The sequence below is a fragment of the Macaca fascicularis genome, chromosome 9 (assembly GCF_037993035.2).
Source record: "Macaca fascicularis isolate 582-1 chromosome 9, T2T-MFA8v1.1".
In the NCBI taxonomy this organism is placed as follows: Eukaryota; Metazoa; Chordata; class Mammalia; order Primates; family Cercopithecidae; genus Macaca; species Macaca fascicularis.
The window spans coordinates 27,371,516-27,393,372 of NC_088383.1; the positions used below are offsets into that span (position 1 = coordinate 27,371,516).

The window sequence follows — 21,857 nt, forward strand, 5'->3', positions numbered from 1 at the left end:
CGACCTCTCTTATTTTTTAGACTATTAATTTTTAGACCAAGTTGATAAAATTGGGGATACTGTATTTCTTAGACGATCAAACCAACGATCAGAAAGACTAAATAAATCACCATAGTCACAAAGCAGTTCACAATGTGTTCACTGGGTAATTTCTAGTTAAAAGTAGCAAAGAGGATCACATTGAAAACTTTGTATTATGTGGTGGTTTTCACTTACATAATCCTCTTGGTGTTTTTGAAACCATAGCTTCTAAGTTGCTCTATTAAAGTGATCATTAGAAAAATGTGATGTACTTAGTGTGTACATTTTAGAAAATTTCTTGTGTTACTCTTGTTAATTTGATTGAACATGTGTGTTATTTTCAAACATGTAAATGGAATATATATTGATTGTATTTAAATGTGTATATGTGACATAAGACTTGACTTTATAGAGTAGGCTTAGCTCATGGCAATGTTTTTTCTGAAAGCACCTGCAGAAATCACTCTTATTTCTAGTTTGTTAATGTTTCAGAGATTATTGGGAAAAGAGGGTTCTATGAATCTCAGACACTGTGTGAGGCAGATTTCGTTTCAGTGATTTTAGCATCATTCATCGTAAGACGATGATCCCTAGGAGCTTATTCACAGTGAGAAACCTCAAATGTCCTAGCAGCCAGCAAGGAATGAAATGTGGGGCCGGACCACTGGCAAGGCTGGGTATTGTGAGCCATGTGCCTGTGCTCTCAAGCTCCAAGTTTGTGGGGATGCCTGCAGGAGATTCTGGACTTGATTGTTTCCTGTAACCAGGATGTGGTCTGGTTGGGAGGGTAACTGCCCTTCATTTGGTGGCCTTCTGTGGGTGCCCTCATTGGTTGCCTTCGGCTAGTGCCCTAGTTGGTACCCTCAGTTGGTGCTCTTCAGTTGTCTGGCAGTGGTGGAAGGAGGATGAATCCGTTTGTGCTCTCTCCTCCCCCAGTCACAGTTCTCAGGCTTGTTGCCTCCAGGCCCTTCTAAAATAAACCAGATAGGCTGGCAGCTTTTTCTTTGCAGACAAGTCAGCTCAGGGTATGGGGGTTATGCGGGGTGTGGGCTGCTAGCAGAGTGCCACCTATGGCCCACGGCTGCCTGTGCCAGGCATGCTCTTGTCAGGAAGAGGCAATAGGTGTTGAACTCTGCAGACTTGGGGGCAAGCGAAGGTCCAAGCTGCCCAAGAGCAGAGGTGCCCCATGTGGACCACAGTAAACTGTCGCATGTGCATCAAAACCAGCCCCAGTCAGGGCCAGAAAAAGCATTCTGCAGAGCCAGCCTGTGGCTCCGACGTCTACGAGTGTGCAGACAGTGAAGGCGCAGGCTGGGATATACAGGTGCAGAGGCGCCCAGAACATGCTATCCCCCAATGCCAGCCGCAAGCGGGGCCAACTCAGGGTGCAGTGGGTGAAGCCGTCCTGCAGCTCTGAGATCCACGAGGTGATGATGGCAGTAGCGCCGGAGTCCACTGCTATGGAGCCTGCCCAATCGAATTACAGAGCCAACGAGGGTCCTGACAGAAGCACATTGGCCACCAGAAGACACCCAAAGGTAGGGAGGTGACAGATACTGCTTAAATTCAGGAGCTCCTCTGGCCGTTGCTGGCCCAAGCTTCCCCCAGAGGCATCCAAAGCCTCAGTTTTCTCATCTATAAAAGATGTGATTGTTTTGAGATTTCCATAAGGTAAGTGTGTAAAAACCATGGCAAAATGCTTGTAATTTGAAACAGAGTGTTACTATGAGGCTTTTATGTGGTAAGTGTGTAAAAATCTGGACACAATATAATTTTTTAAATGTTCAGTATATGGAGAAGGAGGATTATTTTTTCTCATCTAATTTTCAGAGCAAGTTTATAAAATTGGTGATACTCATATTTCTGAGACAATCTAACCAATGATCAGAAAGAATAAATAGATAACCAAGGTCACAAAGCAGTTCACAATGCATTCAGTGGGTAATTTCTAGTTAGAAGTAGCAATGATTTTCACATGGAAAATTTTGTATTGTGTTGTGGTTTTCTCTTACATAATCCTCTTCGTGTTTTGAAACCATAGATTGTAAGTTGCTCTATCAAAGTGATCGTTAGAAAAATGTGATGTACTTAGTGAGTAAATGTTAGAAAATTTCTTGTGTTAGTCTTGTTAATTTGAACATATGTGTTATTTTCAAAAATGTAAATCGAAGATATGTGGATTGGATATATATCTGCATATATGAAATATGACTTGACATTATAGGGTAGGCTTAGCTCATGGCAATGGTTTTTTCTGAAAGCACCTGCAGAAATCTCTCTTATTTTTAGCTTGTTAATGTTTCAGAGATTATGGGGGAAAGGGACTTTTATGAATCCCAGACACTGCGTGAGGCACATTTGGTTTCAGTGATTTTAACATCGTTCATTGTAAGGGATGATCCCTAGGAACTTCTTCACAGTGAGAAACCTGAAAGGTCCTAGCAGCCAGCGATGAATGAAAGGTGGGGCAGGGCCGATGGCAGGGCGGGGCCTTGTGAGCCATGTGCCTGTGCTCTCAAGTTCCAAGTTTGTGGGGAGGCATGCAGGGGATTCTGGACCTGATTGTTTCCTCTGATCTAGGATGCGTTCTGGTTGGCAGGGCAACCGGCCTTCACTTGGTGGCCTTCAGTGGGTGCCCTCATTGGTTTCCTTCGGTTAGTGCCCTCAGTTGGTTCCCTCAGTTGTTTCTCTTCAGTTGGTGGTCTTCAGTTGGTGATCCTCAGTTGTTGCACAGTGGTAGAAAGAGGATGAATCCGTTTGTGCTCACTCTTCCCGCAGTCACAGCTCTCAGGCTTGTTGCATCAAGGCCCTTCTAAAATAAACCAAACATGTTGGCAGGTTTTTTTTAGCAGGCAAGTCAGCTCATGGCATGGGTGTGACACAGGGTGTGAGCTGGTGTCACAATGCCATCCCATGGCCCAGGGCTGCCAGTGCCAGCAATGCTTTTGCCAGGAAGAGGTGAAAGGTATTTAGCTCTGTAGACTTGGGGGCAAGTGAAGGCCCAAGCTGCCCAAGAATAGCCGGGGTGCTGCATGGGGTCCACACTGAATTGTCGCATATGCACCAAAGGCAACCCCAATCAGGGCTGGCACAAGCGTTCTGCAGAGCTAACCTGTGGCTCTGATGTCTACGAGTGTGCAGACAGTGAAGACGTAGGCCACGATATACAGGTGCAGAGGCGCCCAGAACATGCTATCCCCCAATGCCAGCTGCAAGCGGGGCCAGCTCAGGGTGCAGTGGGTGAAACCGTCCTGCAGCTCTGAGATCCACGAGGTGATGATGGCAGTAGCGCCGGAGTCCACTGCTGTGGAGCCGGCCCAATTGAATTACAGAGCCAACGAGGGTCCTGACAGAAGCACATTGGCCACCAGAAGACACCCAAAGGTAGGGAGGTAACAGATACTGCTTAAATTCAGGAGCTCCTCTGGCCGTTGCTGGCCCAAGCTTCCCCCAGAAGCATCCAAAGTCTCAGTTTTCTCATCTATAAAAGACGTGATTGTTTTGAGATTTCCATAAGGTAAGTGTGTAAAAACCATGGCAAAATGCTTGTAATTTAAAAGAGAGGATTTCTATGAGGCTTCTATATGGTAAGTTTGTAAAAGTCTGGACAGAATACTTATAATTTTTTAAGTGTTCAGTATATGGAGGAGGAGGATTATTTTTTCTCATCTGATTTTCAGAGGAAGTTTATAAAATTGGTGATACTCATATTTCTTAGACAATCTAACCAATGATCAGAAAGAATAAATAGATAACCAAGGTCACAAAGCAGTTCACAATGCATTCACTGGGTAATTTCTAGTTAGAAGTACCAATATTTTCACATGGAAAATTTTGTATTGTGTTGTGGTTTTCTCTTACATAATCCTCTTCATGTTTTGAAACCATAGATTCTAAGTTGCTCTATCAAAGTGATCATTAGAAAAATGTGATGTACTTAGTGAGTAAATGTTAGAAAATTTCTTGTGTTACTCTTGTTAATTTGATTGAACATACGTATTATTTTCAAAATGTAAATCGAATATATATGGTTTGGATATATATGTGTATATATGAAATATGACTTGACATTTTAGAGTAAGGTTAGCTCATGGCAATGTTTTCTCTGAAAGCACCTGCAGAAATCTCTCTTGTTTCTAGTTTGTAAATGTTTCAGAGATTATGGGGCAAAGGTGATTCTATGAATCCCAGACACTGCATGAGGCAGATTTGGTTTCAGTAATTTTAGCATCGTTCATTGTTAGGGATGATCCCTAGGAACTTCCTCACAGTGAGAAACCTGAAACGTCCCAGGAGCCAGCAATGAATGAAAGGTGGGGCAGAGCCGCTGGCAGGGCGGGGCCTTGTGAGCCATGTGCCTGTGCTCTCAAGTTCCAAGTTTGTGGGGATGCCTGCAGGGGATTCTGAACCTGATTGTTTCCTCTGAACCAGGATGTAGTCTGGTTGGCAGGGCAACTGGCCTTCACTTGGTGGCCTTCAGTGGGTGCCCTCATTGGTTGCCTTCAGCTAGTGCCCTAGTTGGTACCCTTAGTTGGTGTCTTCTGTTGGTGGTCCTCAGTTGTTTCTCTTCAGTTGGTGATCTTCAGTTGGTGGTCTTCAGTTGTTAGGCAGTGGTGGAAGGAGGATGAATCCGTTTGTGCTCTCTCCTCCCCCAGTCACAGCTCTCAGGCTTGTTGCATACAAGCCCTTCTAAAATAAACCAAACAGATTGGCAGGGTTTTTTTTAGCAGACAGGTCAGCTCAGGGTATGGGGGTGATGCGTGGTGTCAGCTGCTAGCGCATTGCCACCCCATGGCCCAGGGCTGCCTGTGCCAGCCATGCCTTTGCCAGGAAGAGTCGATATGTGGTAAGTGAAGGTCCAGCTGCCTGAGAAGAGTAGGCGTGCCCCATGTGGACCATATTAAACTGTCGCATGTGCACCAAAGGCAGCCCCAATCACGGCCAGCACAAGGGTTCTGCAGAGCCAGCCTCTGGCTCTGACATCTACAAGTGTGCAGACAGCAAAGGCACAGGCTGCGATATACAGGAGCAGAGGTGCCCTGAACACGCTGTCCCCCAGTGCCAGCTGCAAGCGGGGCCAGCTCAGGGTGCAGAGGATGAAGTCGTCCTGCAGCTGTGGAATCCACGAGGTGGAGGTGGCAGTAGTGCCGGACTCCACTGCTCTCGAGCCTGCCCAGTCGAATTTGGGAGCCAGCGAGGGACCTGACGGCAGTACATTGACAACCAGAAGACACCCAAAGGTAGGGAGGCAATAGATACTGCTTAAGTTCAGAAGATCCTCTGGCTGTGTTGCCCAGTCTGGTCTTGAACTCCTGGCCTCAACAGATCCACCCACCTTGGCCTCCCACTTTGCTGGCATGATAAGCAAGAACCACCACACCTGGCCTTTGGAGGTGCTCTAGCTTTGTGTGTTTCAACTAATCTTCCTGCACAGCTGTCAGTAAGATGCTCTTGCAGTATAGTTCCAAACCTTTCTGCACAAATTCAGTGGATCCTGTGATATTTTTACATGGAAGAGCCCTTTTTTTTTTATTGCAGAGAAGCTAGACAATTCACAGTTAGTAACCTAAGGCCTAGAAAATTTTGTTTCTTGATCAAAACAACTGTGTATAGATGCTTGTGGTCCAAAGATGCAGACTCCTAATCATGAAAAAGAAGTCATGGCCACTACAAGGCAACCAGGGAGGGAGTTTAGGATTGTTCTGAGGCGGTGCAAGCTGTTGAAATTCACCCATAAGAGGACAGAGAAAGGGGAGCCACATGTTTTGATCGCTCCATGTGCGGGGTATAACTGGGTCTTCATTTAGTTGCACCACCTTTGGTGTCAGAGAGAACTGGATTTGAATCCCAGTTCCAACACTCATTACATCGTGATGGTGAATGAGCTTTTAAATCCTCTGAGCCTCAGTTTGTTCATCTCTAAAAGAAGGGACTCTTATGAGGCTTGTATTAGCTTAGTGTGTAAAAATCTGGGAATAATGCCTGTAATTTAAAACACGGGGTTGTAATGAGGCTTTGATAAGGTAAGTGTGTGCAAATCTGGACACAATGCCTTTAATTTTGTAATTGTTCAATATATGGAGAAGGAGGATTATTTTTCTCTCCTTTTATTTTTAGAACAAGTTTGTACAAATGGCATTATTCCTGTTTTTAAGATAATCAAAGGACCAATAAGTTTAAATAAGTCACCATACTCACAAAGCAGTTCACAATATACTTACTGGGTAATTGCTACTTAAAAGCAGCAATGATAATTAAACTGAAAATCTTTTATTATGTGGCAGTTTTCTCTTCCATAAGCCTCTTTATTGGTGGAAACCATAGAATCTAAGTTGCTCTGTCAAAGTGTTCATTAGAAAAATGTGATGTACTTAGTGTATACATTTTAGAAAATTTCCACTGTTAGTCTTGTTAATTTGAATATGTGCATTTTGGATTATGAATATGAATATGTATTGATACATGAAATAAGGCTTGACATCATAATCTTAGCTCATGGCAATGTTTTCTTCTGAAAGCACCTGCCGAAAATTGTCCTTTTTGTAGATTCCAAAAAAATCAGAGGCGATGGGGCAAAGGGGGTGTTTGAACGTCAGATAGTGCATGAGGTACACTGGCATACAGTAATTTCAGCATAAGTCATATTCATAATTCACAGTGAGGAAACCTGAAAGTTGCTCCCAGCTACTAATAAATGAAAGGTGGGGCGGGGCTGCTGTGGGGGCGGGGCCTTGTGAGCCAGTGCCTGGACTCCCATATCACAAATGGAAGGGCGGAGCGTGGAGGGAACCCAAGGCCTGATTGGTTCCTCCTAAGAAGGACGCGATCTGGTTGGCAGGGCAACCGGCCTTCAGTTAGTGCCTTCAGTGGGTGCCTTCAGTTGGTAGCATTTGGTGGCCGTTCCTGGGGAGAGGTGGCAGATGCTCAGCTCTGCAGGCGTAGGGGCAAATGAAGGACCAAGCTGCCCGAGAAGAGCACAGGTGCCCCATAGGGACCACGCTGAACTGTCGCGAGTGTACCAAAGCCAACCCCAGGCAGGGCCACCACAGGGCTTCTGCAGAGCCGTCCTGAGGCTCTGACATCTATGAGTGGGCAGCCAGCAAAGGCGCAGGCCCCAGAAGAGATGAGCAGAGGCACCGGGAAGAAGCTGCCCCTTAATGCCAGCAACAAGCGGGGCCAACTCAGGTTGTGGTGTTTGGAGCCGTCCTGCAGCTCTGAGATCCAGGAGGTGGCGGTGGGAGTAGCGCCAGACTCCACTGCTTTGGAGTCTGCCTAGTCTGATTCAGGAGCCATGACGACCAGAAGACGCCAAAAGGTAGGGAGACTACAGATACCGCTTGAACTTAGGAGTTCCTCTGGTCGTTGCTCACCCAAGGTTGCCCCAAGAGGCATCCGCAGCCTAGGGCTCCTCCCTCCTGCCTCTAGTTCGCTTTCCTAGGCCCGGGCCCCAAGCAGGAGAACTTGCTCTGACTCCCCACCCCTTCTTCTTTCCTGTTGCATCCAGACGGTTACTTTTCATTGCCCTGCCCAAATGCCCGCTTCTGTGTCCTCTTCTTCTTTTCCTAGGCTGGTTAAAACTAAGTTTTCAAAATACGAAATGGATGCTACAGATTTCATTACAGTAGAGGAAATGTCTGACAGCTCTTGTATTTAAACTTAAGTAGCCACATCGGGACTCCCAATTTCATATCTTGAGTTCTAGAGCAGAGCTCTCCCTCCTAAAGTAATGATGGATGGTTAGAAGTACTGTTTTTCATTCTAATAATAAAAAATGATTTCTTGTAGAGACGGGGTCTCACTGTGTTGCCCAGGCTGGTGTCAAACCCCCGGCCTCAAGTGATTCACCCACGTTGGCCTCCCACTTTGTTGGGATGACAGGCAAGAACCACCACACCTGGCCTTGGGAGCTGCTCCTGCTTTGTGTGTTCTGGCTGGTCTTCTGCGCAGCTGTCAGTAAGATGCTCCTGCAGCATAGTTCCAAATCTTTCTGTGCAAATTCAGTGGATGCTGTGATTTCTTTAATGGAATAGACCCTTTATTTATTGCAGAGAAGTTGGACAATTCACACTTAGTAACATACAGCTTAGCAAATTTCATTTCTTGATCAATACACCTGTTAAAAGGTGATGCTTGTGGTCTAAATATGCAGATTCCTCATCATCCCCAAGGAAAAGGGAACCACTGCAAGGCAACCTGGGAGGGAGTTTAGGATTGTTCTGAGGCAGTGCAAGCCATTGAAATTCACACACGAGGGGGTAGAAAAGACAATTCACGTGTTCTGATCCCTCCATGTTCTGGGTATCACTTGGTCCTCCTTAAATTGCACCACTTTCGGCGTCAGAGAAAACTGGATTTGAATCGCAGGTCCATTGCTCTTTATAATGTGATGGTGAATGTGTTTTTAACTCGTCTGAACCTCAGTTTGCTCATCTATAGAAGATGTGGTTGTTACGAGGCTTCCATAAGGTAAGTGGGTAAAAACCATGACAAAATGCTTGTAATTTAAAAGAGAGGATTATGAGGCTTCTAAAAGGTAAGTGTGTAAAAGACTGGACACAGTGTCTACAATTTTGTAAGTGTTCAATATGTGGATAAGGAAGATTATCTTTCTCTCATTTTTAGATCATTAATTTTTAGACCAAGTTTGTAAAATTGGAGATACTCATATTTCTTAGGCAATCAAACCAGTGATCAGAAAGACTAAATAAATCACCACAGTCACAAAGCAGTTCACAATGCATTCACTGGGTAATTTCTAGTTAACAGTAGCAATGATGATCACATTGAAAATTCGTATTTTGTGGTAGTTTTCTCTTACGTAAGCCTCTTCCTTTGTTGAAACCATAGATTCTAAGCTGCCCTATCAAAGTGATCATTAGAAAAATGTGATGTACTTAGTGTGTAAACGTTAGAAAATTTCTCCTGTTAGTCTTGTTAATTTGAACAAATGTGTAATTTTCAAAAGTGTAAATCGAATATATGCGGATGGGATATATATGTGTACATATGAAATATAACTTGATATTAGAGTGTAGGCTTAGTTTATGGCAATGGTTTTTTGTGAAAGCACCTGCAGAAATCTCTCTTATTTCTAGTGTGTTAATGTTTCAGAGATTATGGAGGAAAGGGTGTTCTATGAATCCCAGACACTGCGTGAGGCAGATTTGGTTTCAGTGATTTTAGTATCATTCATTATAAGGGATGATCCCCAGGAACGTCTTCACAGTGAGAAACCTGAAAGGTCCCTGCAGCCAGCAATGAATGAAAGGTGGGGCGGGGCCGCTGGCAGGGCGGGGCCTTGTGAGCCATGTGCCTGTGCTCTGAAGTTCCAGCATTGTGGGGATGCATGCAGGGGATTCTGAACCTGATTGTTTCCTCTGAACCAGGATGTAGTCTGGTTGGCAGGGCAACTGGCCTTCACTTGGTGGCCTTCAGTGGGTGCCCTCATTGGTTGCCATCTGTTAGTGCCCTCAGTTGGTTCCCTCAGTTGTTTCTCTTCAGTTGGTGGTCTGCAGTTGTTGGGCAGTGGTAGAAGGAGGATGAATCCGTTTGTGCTCTCTCCTCCCCCAGTCACAGCTCTCAGGCTTGTTGCCTCCAGGCCCTTATAAAATAAACCAGAGATGTTGGCAGGTTTTTCTTAGCAGACAAGTCAGCTCAGGGTATGGGGGTGATGCAAGGTGCGGGCTGCTAGTGCAGTGCCACCCCATGGCCCAGGGCTGCCTGTGTCAGCCACGCCGTTGCCAGGAAGATGTGATAGGTGTTGAGCTCTGCAGACCTGGGGACAAGCGAAGGCCAAGTTTCCTGAGAAGAGCAAGGGTGCCCCATGTGGACCACAGTAAACTTCCACATGTGCACCAAAGCCAGCTCCAGTCAGGGCTGCCACAGGCGTCCTGCAGAGCCAGCCTGTGGCTCTGACGTCTATGAGTGTGCAGACAGTGAAGGCGCAGGCTGCCATATAGAGGAGCAGAGGCACCGGGAACACGCTGTCCCCCAATGCCAGCCACAAATGGGACCAGCTCAGGGTGCGGCGGGTGAAGCCGTCCTGAAGCTCTGAGATGCACGAGGTGGTGATGGCATTAGCACCGGACTCCACTGCTATGGAGCCTACCCAGTCGAATTTGGGAGCCAGCAGGCGACCTGACAGCAGCACACTGGCCACCAGAAGACGCCAAAAGGTAGGGAGGCAACTGATGCTGCTTAAGTTTAGGAGCTCCTCTGGCCATTGCTGGCCCAAGGTTCCCCCAGAGACATCCAAAGCCTCAGTTTTCTCGTCTATAAACGATGTGATTGTTATGAAGATTCCATAAGGTAAGTGTGTAAAAACCATGGCAAAATGCTTGTAATTTGAAACAGAGCGTTTCTATGAGGCTTCTATAAGGTAAGTGTGTAAAAATCTGGACACAATATCTGTAATTTTTTAAGTGTTCAGTATATGGAGAAGAAGGATTATTTTTTCTCATTTAATTTTCAGAGCAAGTGTATAAAATTGGTGATACTCATATTTCTTACACAATCTAACCAATGATAAGAAAGAATAAATAGATCACCAAAGTCACAAAGGAGTTCACAATGCGTTCACTGGGTAATTTCTAGTTAAGAGTAGCAAAGATGATCACATTGAAAATTTTGTATTATGTTGTGGTTTTCACTTACATAATCCTCTTGGTGTTTTGAAACCATGGATTCTAAGTTGCTCTATCAAAGTGATCATTAGAAAAATGTGATGTAATTAGTGTGTAAATTTTAGAAAATTTCTTGTGTTACACTTGTTAATTTCATTGAACACGTGTTATTTTCAAAAATGTAAATGGAACATATATTGATTGGATATATGTGTGTATATGAAATATGACTTGACATTAGAAAGTAGGCTTAGCTCATGGGAATGTTTTTTTCTGAAAGCACCCGCAGAAATCTCTCTTATTTCTAGTTGGTAAATGTTTCAGAGATCATGGGGAAAAGGGGATTCTATGAATCCCAGACACTGCATGAGGCAGATTTGATTTCAGCAATTTTAGCATCATTCATTATAAGGCGATGATCCCTAGGCACTTCTCAGTGGGAAACCTGAAACGTCCTAGCAACCAGCAATGAATGAAAGGTGGGGCGGGGCCACTGGCAGGGCGGGGCCTTGTGAGCCATGTGCCTGTGCTCTCAAGTTCCAAGTCTGTGGGGAGGCACGCAGGGGATTCTGGACCTGATTGTTTCCTAGAACCTGGATGCGTTCTGGTTGGCAAGGTAACTGGTCTTCACTTGGTGGCCTTCAGTGGGTGCCCTCATTGGTTTCCTTCAGTTAGTGCCCTCAGTTGGTGCTCTTCAACTGGTGGTCCTCAGTTGGTGGTCTTCAGTTGTTGGGCAGTGGTGGAAGGAGGATGAATCCGTTTGTGCTCTCTCCTCCCCGGTCACAGCTCTCAGGCTTGTATCCAGGCCCTTCTAAAATAAACTGGACCAGTTGGCAGGTTTTTTTTTTTAGCAGACAAGTCAGCTCAGGGTTCAGGGGTTATGTGGGGTGCGGGATGCTAGTGCAGTGCCACCCCATGGCTCAAGCTGCCCATGCCAGCCATGCTTTTGGAAAGAAGAGGCAATAGGTGTTGAGCCCTGCAGACTTGGGAGCAAGCAAAGGCCCACGCTGCTGGAGAAGAGCAGGGGTGTCCCATGGGGACCATACTTAACTGTCGCATGTGCACCAAAGCTAGCCCCAGTGAGGGCCGGCACAAGGGTTCTGCAGAGCCAGCCTGTGCCTCTTACATCTAAGAGTGTGAAGACAGTGAAGGCGCAGGCCGGGATATACAGGAGCAGAGGTGCCCGGAACACGCTGTCCCCCAATGCCAGCCACAAGCAGGGCCAGCTCCGGGTGCGTCGGTGAAGCTGTCCTGCAGCTCTGGGATCCACAAGGTGGAGGTGGCAGTAGTGCCGGACTCCACTGCTTTGGAGCCTGTCCAGTCGAATTTGGGAGCCAGCAAGGGTACTGACAGCAGCACATTGGCCACCAGAAGACACCCAAAGGTAGGGAGGTGACAGATTCTGCTTAAATTCAGGAGCTTCTCTGGCCGTTGCTGGCCCAAGGTCCCCCCAGAGGCATCCAAAGCCTCAGTTTTCTCATCTATTAAAAGACGTGATTGTTTTGAGATTTCCATAAGGTAAGTGTGTAAAAACCATGGCAAAATGCTTGTAATTTGAAAGAGAGCATTACTGTGAGGCTTCTATAAGGTAAGTGTGTAAAAATCTGGATACAATACCTATAATTTTTAAGTGTTCAGTAAATGCAGAAGGAGGATTATTTTTTCTCATCTAATTTTTAGAATGAGTTTATAAGATTGGTGATACTCATATATCTTAGACAATCAAACCAATGATGAGAAAGAATAACTAGATAACCAAAGTCACAAAGCAGTTCACAATGCATTCATTGGGTAATTTTTAGTTAAAAGTAGCAATGATTATCACATTGAAAATTTTGCATTATGGTGTGGTTTTCTCTTACATAATCCTCTTGGTGTTTTGAAACCATAGATTCTAAGTTGCTGTATCAAAGCGATCATTAGAAAAATGTGATATACTGGCCGGGCATGGTGGCTCACGCCTGTAATCCAGGAACTTTGAGAGGCCAAAGCGGGTGGATCACAAGGTCAGGAGATCGAGACCATCTTGGCTAACATGGAGAAACCCCTTCTCTACTAAAAATACAAAAATTTAGCCAGGCGTGGTGGCAGGCACCTGTAGTCCCAGCTACTCGGGAGGCTGAGGCAGGAGAATGGCATGAACCCGGGAGGCAGAGCTTGCAGTGAGCCAAGATCGTGCCACTGCGCTCCAGCCTGGGCGACAGAGCAAGACTCCGTCTCAAAAAAAAAAAAAAAAAAGAAAGAAAGAAAGAAAAGAAAAATGTGATGTACTTAGTGTGTACATTTTAGAAAATTTCTTTTGTTAGTCTTGTTAATTTGATTGAACATGTGTTATTTTCAAAAACATAAATGGAACATATGTGGATTGGATATATATGTGTATATATGAAACATGACTTGATATTATAGAGTAGGCTTAGCTCATGGCAACGGTTTTTTCTGAAAGTATCTGCAGAAATCTCTCTTCATTCTAGTTTGTTAATCTTTCAGAGATTATGGAGGAAAGGGGGCTTTATGAATCTCAGACACTGCGTGAGGCAGATTTGGTTTCAGTGATTTTAGCATCATTCAATTTGGTGATGATCCCTAGGAACTTCTTCACAGTGAGAAACCGGAAAGGTCCCAGCAGCCAGCAATGAATGAAAGGTAGGGCAGGGCCGCTGACAGGGCAGGACCTTGTGAGTCATGTGCCTGTGCTCTCAAGTTCCAAGTTTCTGGGGATGCCTGCAGGGGATTCTGAACCTGATTGTTTCCTCTGAACCAGGATGCGTTCTGGTTGGCAGGGCAACTGGCCTTCACTTGGTGGCCTTCAGTGGGTGTCCTCATTGGTTGCCATCGGTTAGTGCCCTCAGTTGGTTCCCTCAAGTTGTTTCTCTTCAGTTGGTGGTCGTCAGTTGTTGGGCAGTGGTGGAAGAAGGATGAATCCGTTTGTGCTCTCTCCTCCCCCAGTCACAGCTCTCAGGTTTGTTGTATCCAGGCCCTTCTAAAATAAACTGGACAGGTTGGCAGGGTTTTCTTAGCAGAGAAGTCGGCTCAGGGTACGGGGCTGACATGGGGTGAGGGCTGCTATCCCAATGCTGCCCCATGACCCAGGGCTGCCTGTGCCAGCCGTGCTTTTGCCAGGAAGAGGCCAGAAGTGTTCAGCTCTGCAGACCTGGGGGCAAGCGAAGGCCCAAGCTGCCTGAGAAGAGCAGGGGTGCCCCATGGGGTCCACACCGAAGTGTTGCAAATGCACAAGGTTCTGCGGAGCCAGCCTGTGGCTCTGACATCTACCAGCATGCAGACAGTGAAGACGCAGGCCACGATACACAGGAGCAGAGGTGCCCAGAACACACTATCGCCCAATGCCAGCCACAAGCCAGGCTATCTCAGGGTGCAGTGGGTGAAGCTGTCCTGCAGCTCTGAGGTCCACGAACTGGAGGTGGTAGTAGCGCAGGACTCCACTGCTTTGGAGCCTGCCCAGTCAAATTTGGGAGCCAGCGAGAGTCCTGACAGCAGCACATTGGCCACCAGAAGACACCGAAAGGTAGGGAAGCAACGGATACCACTTAAGTTCAGGAGCTCCTCTGGCCGCTGATGGCCCAAGATTCCCCCAGAGGCATCCAAAGCCTCAGCTTTCTCATCTATAAAAGGTGTCATTGTCATGAGGCTTCCATAAGGTAAGTGTGTGAAAACCATGGCAAAAATGTTTGTAATTTAAAAGTGGGGGTTTCTATGAGGCTTCTATAAGGTAAGTGTGTAAAAATCTGGATACAATACCTATAATTTGGGTCACTGTAACCTCTGCCTCCTGGATTCAAGCGATTCTCCTGGCGTAGCTCCCCAGTAGCTGGGATTAGAGGCATGCGCCATCGTGCCTAATTTTGTCCTTTTTAGGAGAGACGGAGTTTCACCATTGGTCAGGCTGGTCTCGAACTCCTGACCTCAGGTGATCTGCTCACCTTAGCTTCCCTAAGCACTGGGATTACAGGCGTGAGCCACCATCCCCTGCCAAAAATGTCATTTCTTAATTAAGAAACCTGTTTCAAAGGAGATGCTTGTGGTCTAAATGTGCAGATTCCCATTCATTAGCGAGAAGAAGGGAATGACTGCAAGGCAACCTGGGAGGGAGTCTAGGATTGTTCTGAGGCCATGAAACCCATTGAAATCCACACATAAGAGGGTCAAGAAAGGGGATCCACATGTTTTGATCCCTCCATGTACTGGGTATAACTTGGTCTTCATTAAGGTGCACCACATTTGGCATCAGAGAGAACTGGATTTGAATCCCAGTTCCAACACTCATTAGGACGTGATGGTGCATGTGTTTTTAACTCCTCAGAGCCTCACTTTGCTTATTTATAAAAGAGAGGATTCTTATGAGGCTTCCATAAGGTAAATGAGTAAAAATTTGGGTGGGCAAAATGCCTTTAATTTAAAAGATAGGGTTGTTATGAGGCTTCGATAAGGTAAGTGTGTAAAAATCTGGACAGAATGCCTACAATTTTCTAAATGTTCAATACACAGAGAAGGATTATTTTTCTCTCATTTAATTTTTAGAGCAAGTTTATAAAATGATGTTACTCACATTTTTGAGATAATCAAACCAAGGATCACAAGATTAAATGAGTCACCCTAGTCACAAAGCAGTTCACAATACATTTACTGGGTAATTGCCAGTTAAAAGTAGCAATGATGATCACATTTAAATTTTTGTATTATGTGGTGCTTTCCTCTTACATAAACCTCTTTGTTTGTTGAAGCCATAGAGTCTAAGTTGCTGCATCAAAATGATCACTAGAAAACTGTGATATACTTAGTGTATAAATTTTAGAGAATATCTTCTGTTACTCATGTTAATTTGATGAAATACGTGTATTATTTTCAAAAATGGAAATGGAATATATGTGGATTGAATATATATGTGTATATATACATGTATATGAAATATGATTTGACATTATAGTGTAGGCTTAGCTTATGGGAATGTATTTTTCTGAATGCAGCTGCAGAAATCTGTCATTTTTCTGGTTTGTAAAAATCCCAGAGGTTATGGGGTAAAGGGGATTCTATGAAACCCAGACACTGCATGAGGCATATTTGGTTTCAGTAATTTTAGCATCATTCATTGTAAGGGATGATCCCTAGGAACTTCATCACAGTGAGCAACATGAAAATGCCCAGCAGCCAGCGAGGAATGAAAGGTGGGGCGGAGCCGCTGGCAGGGCGGGGCCTTGTGAGCCATGTGCCTGTGCTCTCAAGTTCCAAGTTCGTGGGGATGCCTGCAGGGGATTCTGGACCTGATTGTTTCCTCTGATCCAGGATGTGGTCTGGTTGGCAGGGCAACTGGCCTTCACTTGGTGGTCTTCAGTGGGTGCCCTCATTGGTTGCCTTCAGTTAGTGCCCTCAGTTGGTTCCCTCAGTTGTTTCTCTTCAGTTGGTGTTCCTCAGTTGTTGGGTGGTGGTGGAAGGAGGATGAATCAGTTTATGATCTCTCCTCCCCCAGTCACAGCTCTCCGGCTTGTTGCATCCAGGCCCTTCTAAAATAAACCAGACAGGTTGGCAGGTTTTTTTAGCAGACAAGTCAGCTCAGAGTATGGGGGTGATATGGGGTGCGGGTTGCTAGTGCAGTGCTGCCCCTGTGGCCCAGGACTGCCCGTGCCAGCACTGCTTTTGCCAGGAAAAGGCGATAGGTGTTGAACTCTGCAGACTTGGGGGCGAGCGAAGGCCCAAGCTGCCTGAGAAGAGCACAAGTGCCCCATGGGGTCCACACTGAATTGTCACATATGCGCCAAAGCCAGCCCCAATCAGGGCTGGTACAAGGGTTCTGCAGAGCCAGCCTGTGGCTCTGACTTCTACCAGTGTACAGATAGCAAAGATGCAGGACGCGATATATAGGAGCAGAAGTGCCTGGAACACACTGTCCCCCAATGCCAGCCGCAAGTGGGGCCAGCTCAGGGTGCGGCGGGTGAAGCCATCCTGCAGCTCTGTGATCCACGAGGTAGAGGTGGCAGTAGCACCAACTCCACTGCTTTGGAGCCTGCCCAGTCAAAGTTGGGAGCCAGCAAAGGTCCTGACAGCAGCACATTGGCCACCAGAAGACACCCAAAGGTAGGGAGGTGGCAGATACTGCTTAAGTTCAGGAGCTCCTCTGGCCATCGCTGACCCAAGATTCCCCCAGAGGCGTCCACAGCCTGGGGCTCCTTCCTCCTGCCCGGGGTTTGCTTTCCTATGCTCAGGCCCCAAGCAGGAGGACTGGCTCTGCCTGGAGTCCTCACCGCTTCTTCTTTCCCTGCTGCTTCCAGCCGGTTTCTTACTTTCCTCCTACCTACCCCAATGCTCAGTTCTGTTTCCTCTTCTTCTTCCCCCAGGCTGGCTGAAAACTAGGTTTCAAAATACAAAACGCATGCCACACATTTCATTGCTGTAGACGAAATGTCTGACAGCTTTTCTATTTAAACTCTGGTTGTTCTCTTCATTTCTTTAAACATTAGAATAATTAAGTCTCATGATAGATGTGCCTTTTGTAACTTGAAAGTACGACACTCAATTTTCACCATTAAAAAATTTAATTTTTCTTTTCATAAATTTTTGGCAAACAGGTAGTATTTAGTTACTTGAGTAACTCCTTTAGTGGTGATTTGTGAGATTTTGGTGCACCGATCACCCAAGCAGTACACACAGAATCCAACTTGTAGTCTCTTATCTTTCTCCCCCTTCCCACCATTTTCCCCTGAGTATCATTCTTTTTTTTTTTGAGACTGAGTCTCATTCTGTCACCCAGGCTGAGACTGGTGTGGGCTGGGCTGCAATTCGCTTGCAGGAGAAACAGCCTGGGTGTGGAGAGGTGGCCATCTTTGGCGGGATCCTTTCTAAGGAGTGGAGAAATCAACGTAGAGCTTCTTCTATCTGATTCTCTAACAACTGCAGACTTTCCATGAGTCAAGTTTTGTGTCAAAAGGACAAATTAAAAGGCGAGAAAATAAAATTGTAATATCAGGACTTTTGGGGAAAAAAAACAAAGCAAAAAAACCCACATCTAATTCCAGATTAGTTCAGGGACCCGCACATTTTGCCCAAATATCTGTCTGTTGTTTCTGTGTCCAATGTACTCTTTGTTGTTGTTGTTGTTTATCTGTTTTTTGTTGTTGTTGTTGAGACTGAGTCTCGCCCTGTCGCCAGGCTGGAGAGCAGTGGTGTGATCTCAGTTCACTGCAAGCTCCGCCTCCCAGGTTCAAGCAATACTCCTGCCTCAGCCTCCCAAGTAGCTGGGACTACAGACGTGCGCCACCAGGCCCAGTTAATTTTTGTATTTTCAGTGGAGACGGGGTTCCCCATGTTGGCCATGATGGTCCCAATCTCTTGACCTCATGATCTGCCCGCCTCGGCCTCCCGAAGTGCCGGGATTACAGGCCTGAGCCATCGCGCCCGGCCCAATATACTCTTTGTTGAGGATAATGTTCGAAAGTTGTTCCTGTACTCAGCACAGTATGAAACTAGGTAAATACATTTTAGGGAAATCAACAGTGAAATTTTTTTGAAAGGAAATTGGTTTTCAAGGTTTATTCTTCAATTATCAAAAGCTTTTCAAAAGTAAAACATACTATTCTTCTCCACGATCCCAGTTAATCCAGACCCTCCTCGGTGAGCTTTATCAAATACCGAACTCACCTTCCTGAACCCTTTGCTGAATCTCATATAAAGTTTTGTCACAGAACCTCAGATTTTTCATAAGGTTTTGTGTACCATGCCATGCCTGTGAATTGCTCTCTTTGCTTTGTTTTTATTTTTTTATTTTTTTATTTTTTGTAAGAAGTAGCCGGCAAGTATCTTTCTTTGCTTTAGAGATGTAAACTGCTTTTATTTTCAGATTAACTTTCAAGAATGTTGAAAATGCTTTGCTCGCTCTTCTTTTCTCGCTTCCTCCCTCTCAGGACCTATAAATGGCACCGCCCAGCCCAATGGACAGATGCCCCAGGCTGCATTCTGTCAGTGCTGTTCTCCAAGAGGCCCAGACACTCGCTGAAACATCCAAGGTAAAACCAGCAAGCAGCTGACATACGTTCCGTCAGCTGTCCCCTAAAGCCCATGTTCTCAACCATTCACATTGTTCCAATAACTGCTCTTTTAAAAAGAAAAAACAGGCTGGGTACGGTGGCTCACGCCTGTAATCCCAGCACTTTGGGAGGCCGAAGCAGGAGAATTGCTCGAGCCCTGGAGTTCCAGACCAGCCTGGATGACAGAACAAGGGCTCATCTCTACTAGAAATCAAAAAATTAGCCAGGCGTGGTGGCATGCACCTGTGGTCCTAGCTACTTGGGTGGCTGAGGTGTTTGAATTGCTTGAGCCTAGAATTTCAAGGCTGCAGTGAGCTGTCATCACACCACTGCACTCCAGCCTGTATGATAGATAAAGACCTTGTCATAAAACAAGAAAAACAGAAAAAAAAAGGTTGCATTTTCTATTTTCTCCATTAATGTCCTACATACATCCCCAGGGTGATGGAGGAGAAAATACATTATAAAATAATAGCTAATAGGTATGACATCCTCCACAACATTTTTTTCAACTGATTAGATCAATGAGGATTCACTTAACTCTACTTTAAAATCATAGCTAATAATTATGATTTAGTTACTAATCTAGTTCAAAACCTCTCAGTTGACTGTATAAATTCTGTTGAATATTTCTCTTGCGTGAGTCAAAACAACCTTAAATAACTGTGACAACAGCATGTCTCCCAGCTAGGACAGGCAGGGTGCTTCGCTTTAGCAATTTTTCACTTCTTTCACCCCTTCATTTTGTCCATCGGCCAGTCATGAAAACAACTAAATCTTGGTATTTATTGAACTTCTTATAATTTTGGCAACCACTGCAGGCCTGTAAAAGTTGTATTTCTTTAATGTTCACATTATCTTCTCAAGCCTGCACTTCTCATGCAATGCGCTTTCAGCTATTCTTATTTTCATTATTTCTATAATGTCAATCGAAGGAAAGCATTTAAAAATGCTGAAAAAAAAAAAAGAATCCCAGAATAGAAATCACTTAACTATATGTGAACATCAATACCCAAGCTGCCTGTTCAGAAATTTTTTAAAAAGGAAAAAATACATCGCCAGTTAATTAGCTTATCATGATAAGTAAATAAACTAAATAAAATAGAAACTAAATTAGAAGGCACTTTGTTAGAAAAAAAAAAAAAAACTTCCAAATTTAATCTTCAGTGGTAAGAGGCTATTAAGCAGAGGAAGAAAAAAACTGGAACCCTGATGAAATGTAAATTGGAATGATAATTATCACTAAAACAGAGGGATTCAATCCAGCTGCCTGGGGATGATTTGTTATATAAATATAAATTATTATCATCTATTCCAGTATTGGCAGAGGAAGGGCTATGCCTTTATTAGACTTTAGCCAAATTTGGCGTTCTGGTTGCTACCAATAGCATGCTGGTGATTTTTCTTTTCAGAACTCATATGTATCTCATTTGATCTCATCACAACCTGAGACACAGGTCATAATAGAGACTACGGGGCTCATTTTCTACCTGGTGAACCAGTCAACTTTCATGCAGTTGAGAAAAGGTAAACTGTCCAGGTGAGGTGACTCACACCTGTAATCTGAGCATTTTGGGAGGTCAAGGTGGGCAGATCACTCGAACCCAGGAGTTGGAGACCAGCCTGAGCAACATGGCAAAAAATCATCCTACAAAAAATACAAAAATTAGCTGGACATGGTGGCACATGCTTGTCATCCCAGCTACTCAGGAGGATGAGGCATGAGGATCACTGAGCCCTAGAGGCAGAGGTTGCAGTGAGTCGAGGTTGCAGTAAGTCGAGCTTGCGCCACTGCACTCCAGTCTGGGTGACACAGCGAGATCCTGTCCCAAAAAATAAATAAATAAATAATAAAAATTTAAAAATTAAAAAACCAGGCGCGGTGGCTCATCCTGTAATCCCAGCACTCTGGGAGGCAGAGGCAGGCAGATCATGAGGTCAAGAGTTCAACACCACTCTGACCAACATGGTGAAACCCCATCTCCACTAAAAATACAAAACTTAGCTGGACGTGATGGCCAGCGCTTGTAGTCCCAGCTACTAGGGAGGCTGAGGTAGGAAAATCGCTTAAACTCAGGAAGCAGAGGTTGCAGTGAGCCAAGATGGTGCCACTGCACTCCAGCCTGGGCGACAGAACAAGACTCTGTCTCAATAATAATGATAATAGTAATAATAATAATAATAATGGCCATTGAGAGTCATTTCCCTATTCCAGAGCAAAGATGAGTTCATGAACAACCAGGAGTCTCAGTGACTGAGGGACGCCCGCCCCCCCCTCCCCCCACCCCATCCCCCCTCCCCCCCCACCCCCCCCCACCCCCCCGCCAGGACAGAGACTCACATATCTATGGCATGGTCTTGTCCACTGGGGCTGTTTTGTCAAGAATAAAGAATGCTACTCAGGAGACTGAGGCAGGAGGATCGCTTGAGCTCAGGAGGTCGAGGCTGCAGTGAGCCCAGATCGCTCCATTGCACTCAGCCTGGGCGACAGAGTGAGACTCTGTCTCCATTAATTAATCCCAATAAATTTAAATTTCAAAAATTTTAAAATAATGAATGCTGCTGTCCCTTGGTTTCAGGATAAGAAGCCAGCCCTCAGGAACCACCAGGAGCCGGGAGTACCCCGGCCCCGCAGGCCCCAAGTCCAGCCTGCCCCACCCCGTCCGGTGCAGAGGTCCTGGGACACCAGGGGCAGCCCCGCCATGCCCCCCAGAGCCAAGGGTACAGGCAGCGGGGGCTTCCTCGCCCTGCCCGACGACTTCCTGCCGCCGCAGCCACCGCCACCGCGCCTGGACGACCCAGAGCTCCCGCCGCCGTCCCCGGACTTTGTGCCCCCTCCCGCCGCAGTCGTCAAGAGGCCTCCTATGCCCCACCCCGCCAACAGGCACGAGGCATCAATGTTCACAAGCAGCAAATGAATAAAATAAATGAATAAAAGTTAAACGTTCTTCCTACAGTATTTCTGTAAGGATTACTGGGTCAGTCAATCTTGAGGTCAACACTATAATTAAAAATAGCTTTCACTATCCCATGCCTTCTTAAGTCTTGGTGACCTTGGATTTTCATCTCTACCTCTGCGACCTTCAGAATTTTCAGAAAAATCGAGAGAGGAAAACGGGAAAACATGACAAGCAGAGCGTGTTCCCTTGCTCTGAGATTCCCGTCGCTTGATTGATTG

At 45.6% G+C, this 21,857-nt stretch overlaps 1 protein-coding gene across 4 annotated transcripts; it reads left to right on the forward strand.

Moving 5' to 3' along the window:
- Nucleotides 1–3,158: 3,158 nt before the first annotated feature.
- LOC135965037 (uncharacterized) lies at nt 3,159–21,638 on the forward strand. Of its 4 annotated transcripts, none has more exons than XR_010577877.2 (4): nt 3,159–16,733; nt 18,557–18,658; nt 20,092–20,206; nt 21,259–21,638. XR_010577877.2 is itself a non-coding variant. In XM_065520431.2 (4 exons), exons 2-4 carry the CDS (start codon nt 18,566–18,568, stop codon nt 21,599–21,601), a joined length of 564 nt encoding a protein of 187 aa, XP_065376503.1. In that variant the 5' UTR covers nt 3,159–18,122; nt 18,557–18,565; the 3' UTR covers nt 21,602–21,638. The 4 variants fall into 4 exon arrangements, 3 of the variants coding, with proteins under 3 accessions (XP_065376503.1, XP_065376502.1, XP_065376501.1); XM_065520431.2 differs by having other exon boundaries at nt 3,159–18,122; nt 20,092–20,219; XM_065520430.2 differs by having other exon boundaries at nt 20,092–20,219.
- The last annotated feature ends 219 nt before the right edge of the window (nt 21,639–21,857 follow it).

Coding starts and splice junctions, on each gene's coding strand:
- LOC135965037 (XM_065520429.2), top strand. CDS start 16,501: ATGCAGGACGCGATATATAGGAGCAGAAGTGCCTGGAACACACTGTCC. Junction 16,734..18,556: donor CCACCAGAAGACACCCAAAG/GTAGGGAGGTGG, acceptor CCTCCCTCTCAG/GACCTATAAATGGCACCGCC. Junction 18,659..21,258: donor CACTCGCTGAAACATCCAAG/GTAAAACCAGCA, acceptor CCTTGGTTTCAG/GATAAGAAGCCAGCCCTCAG.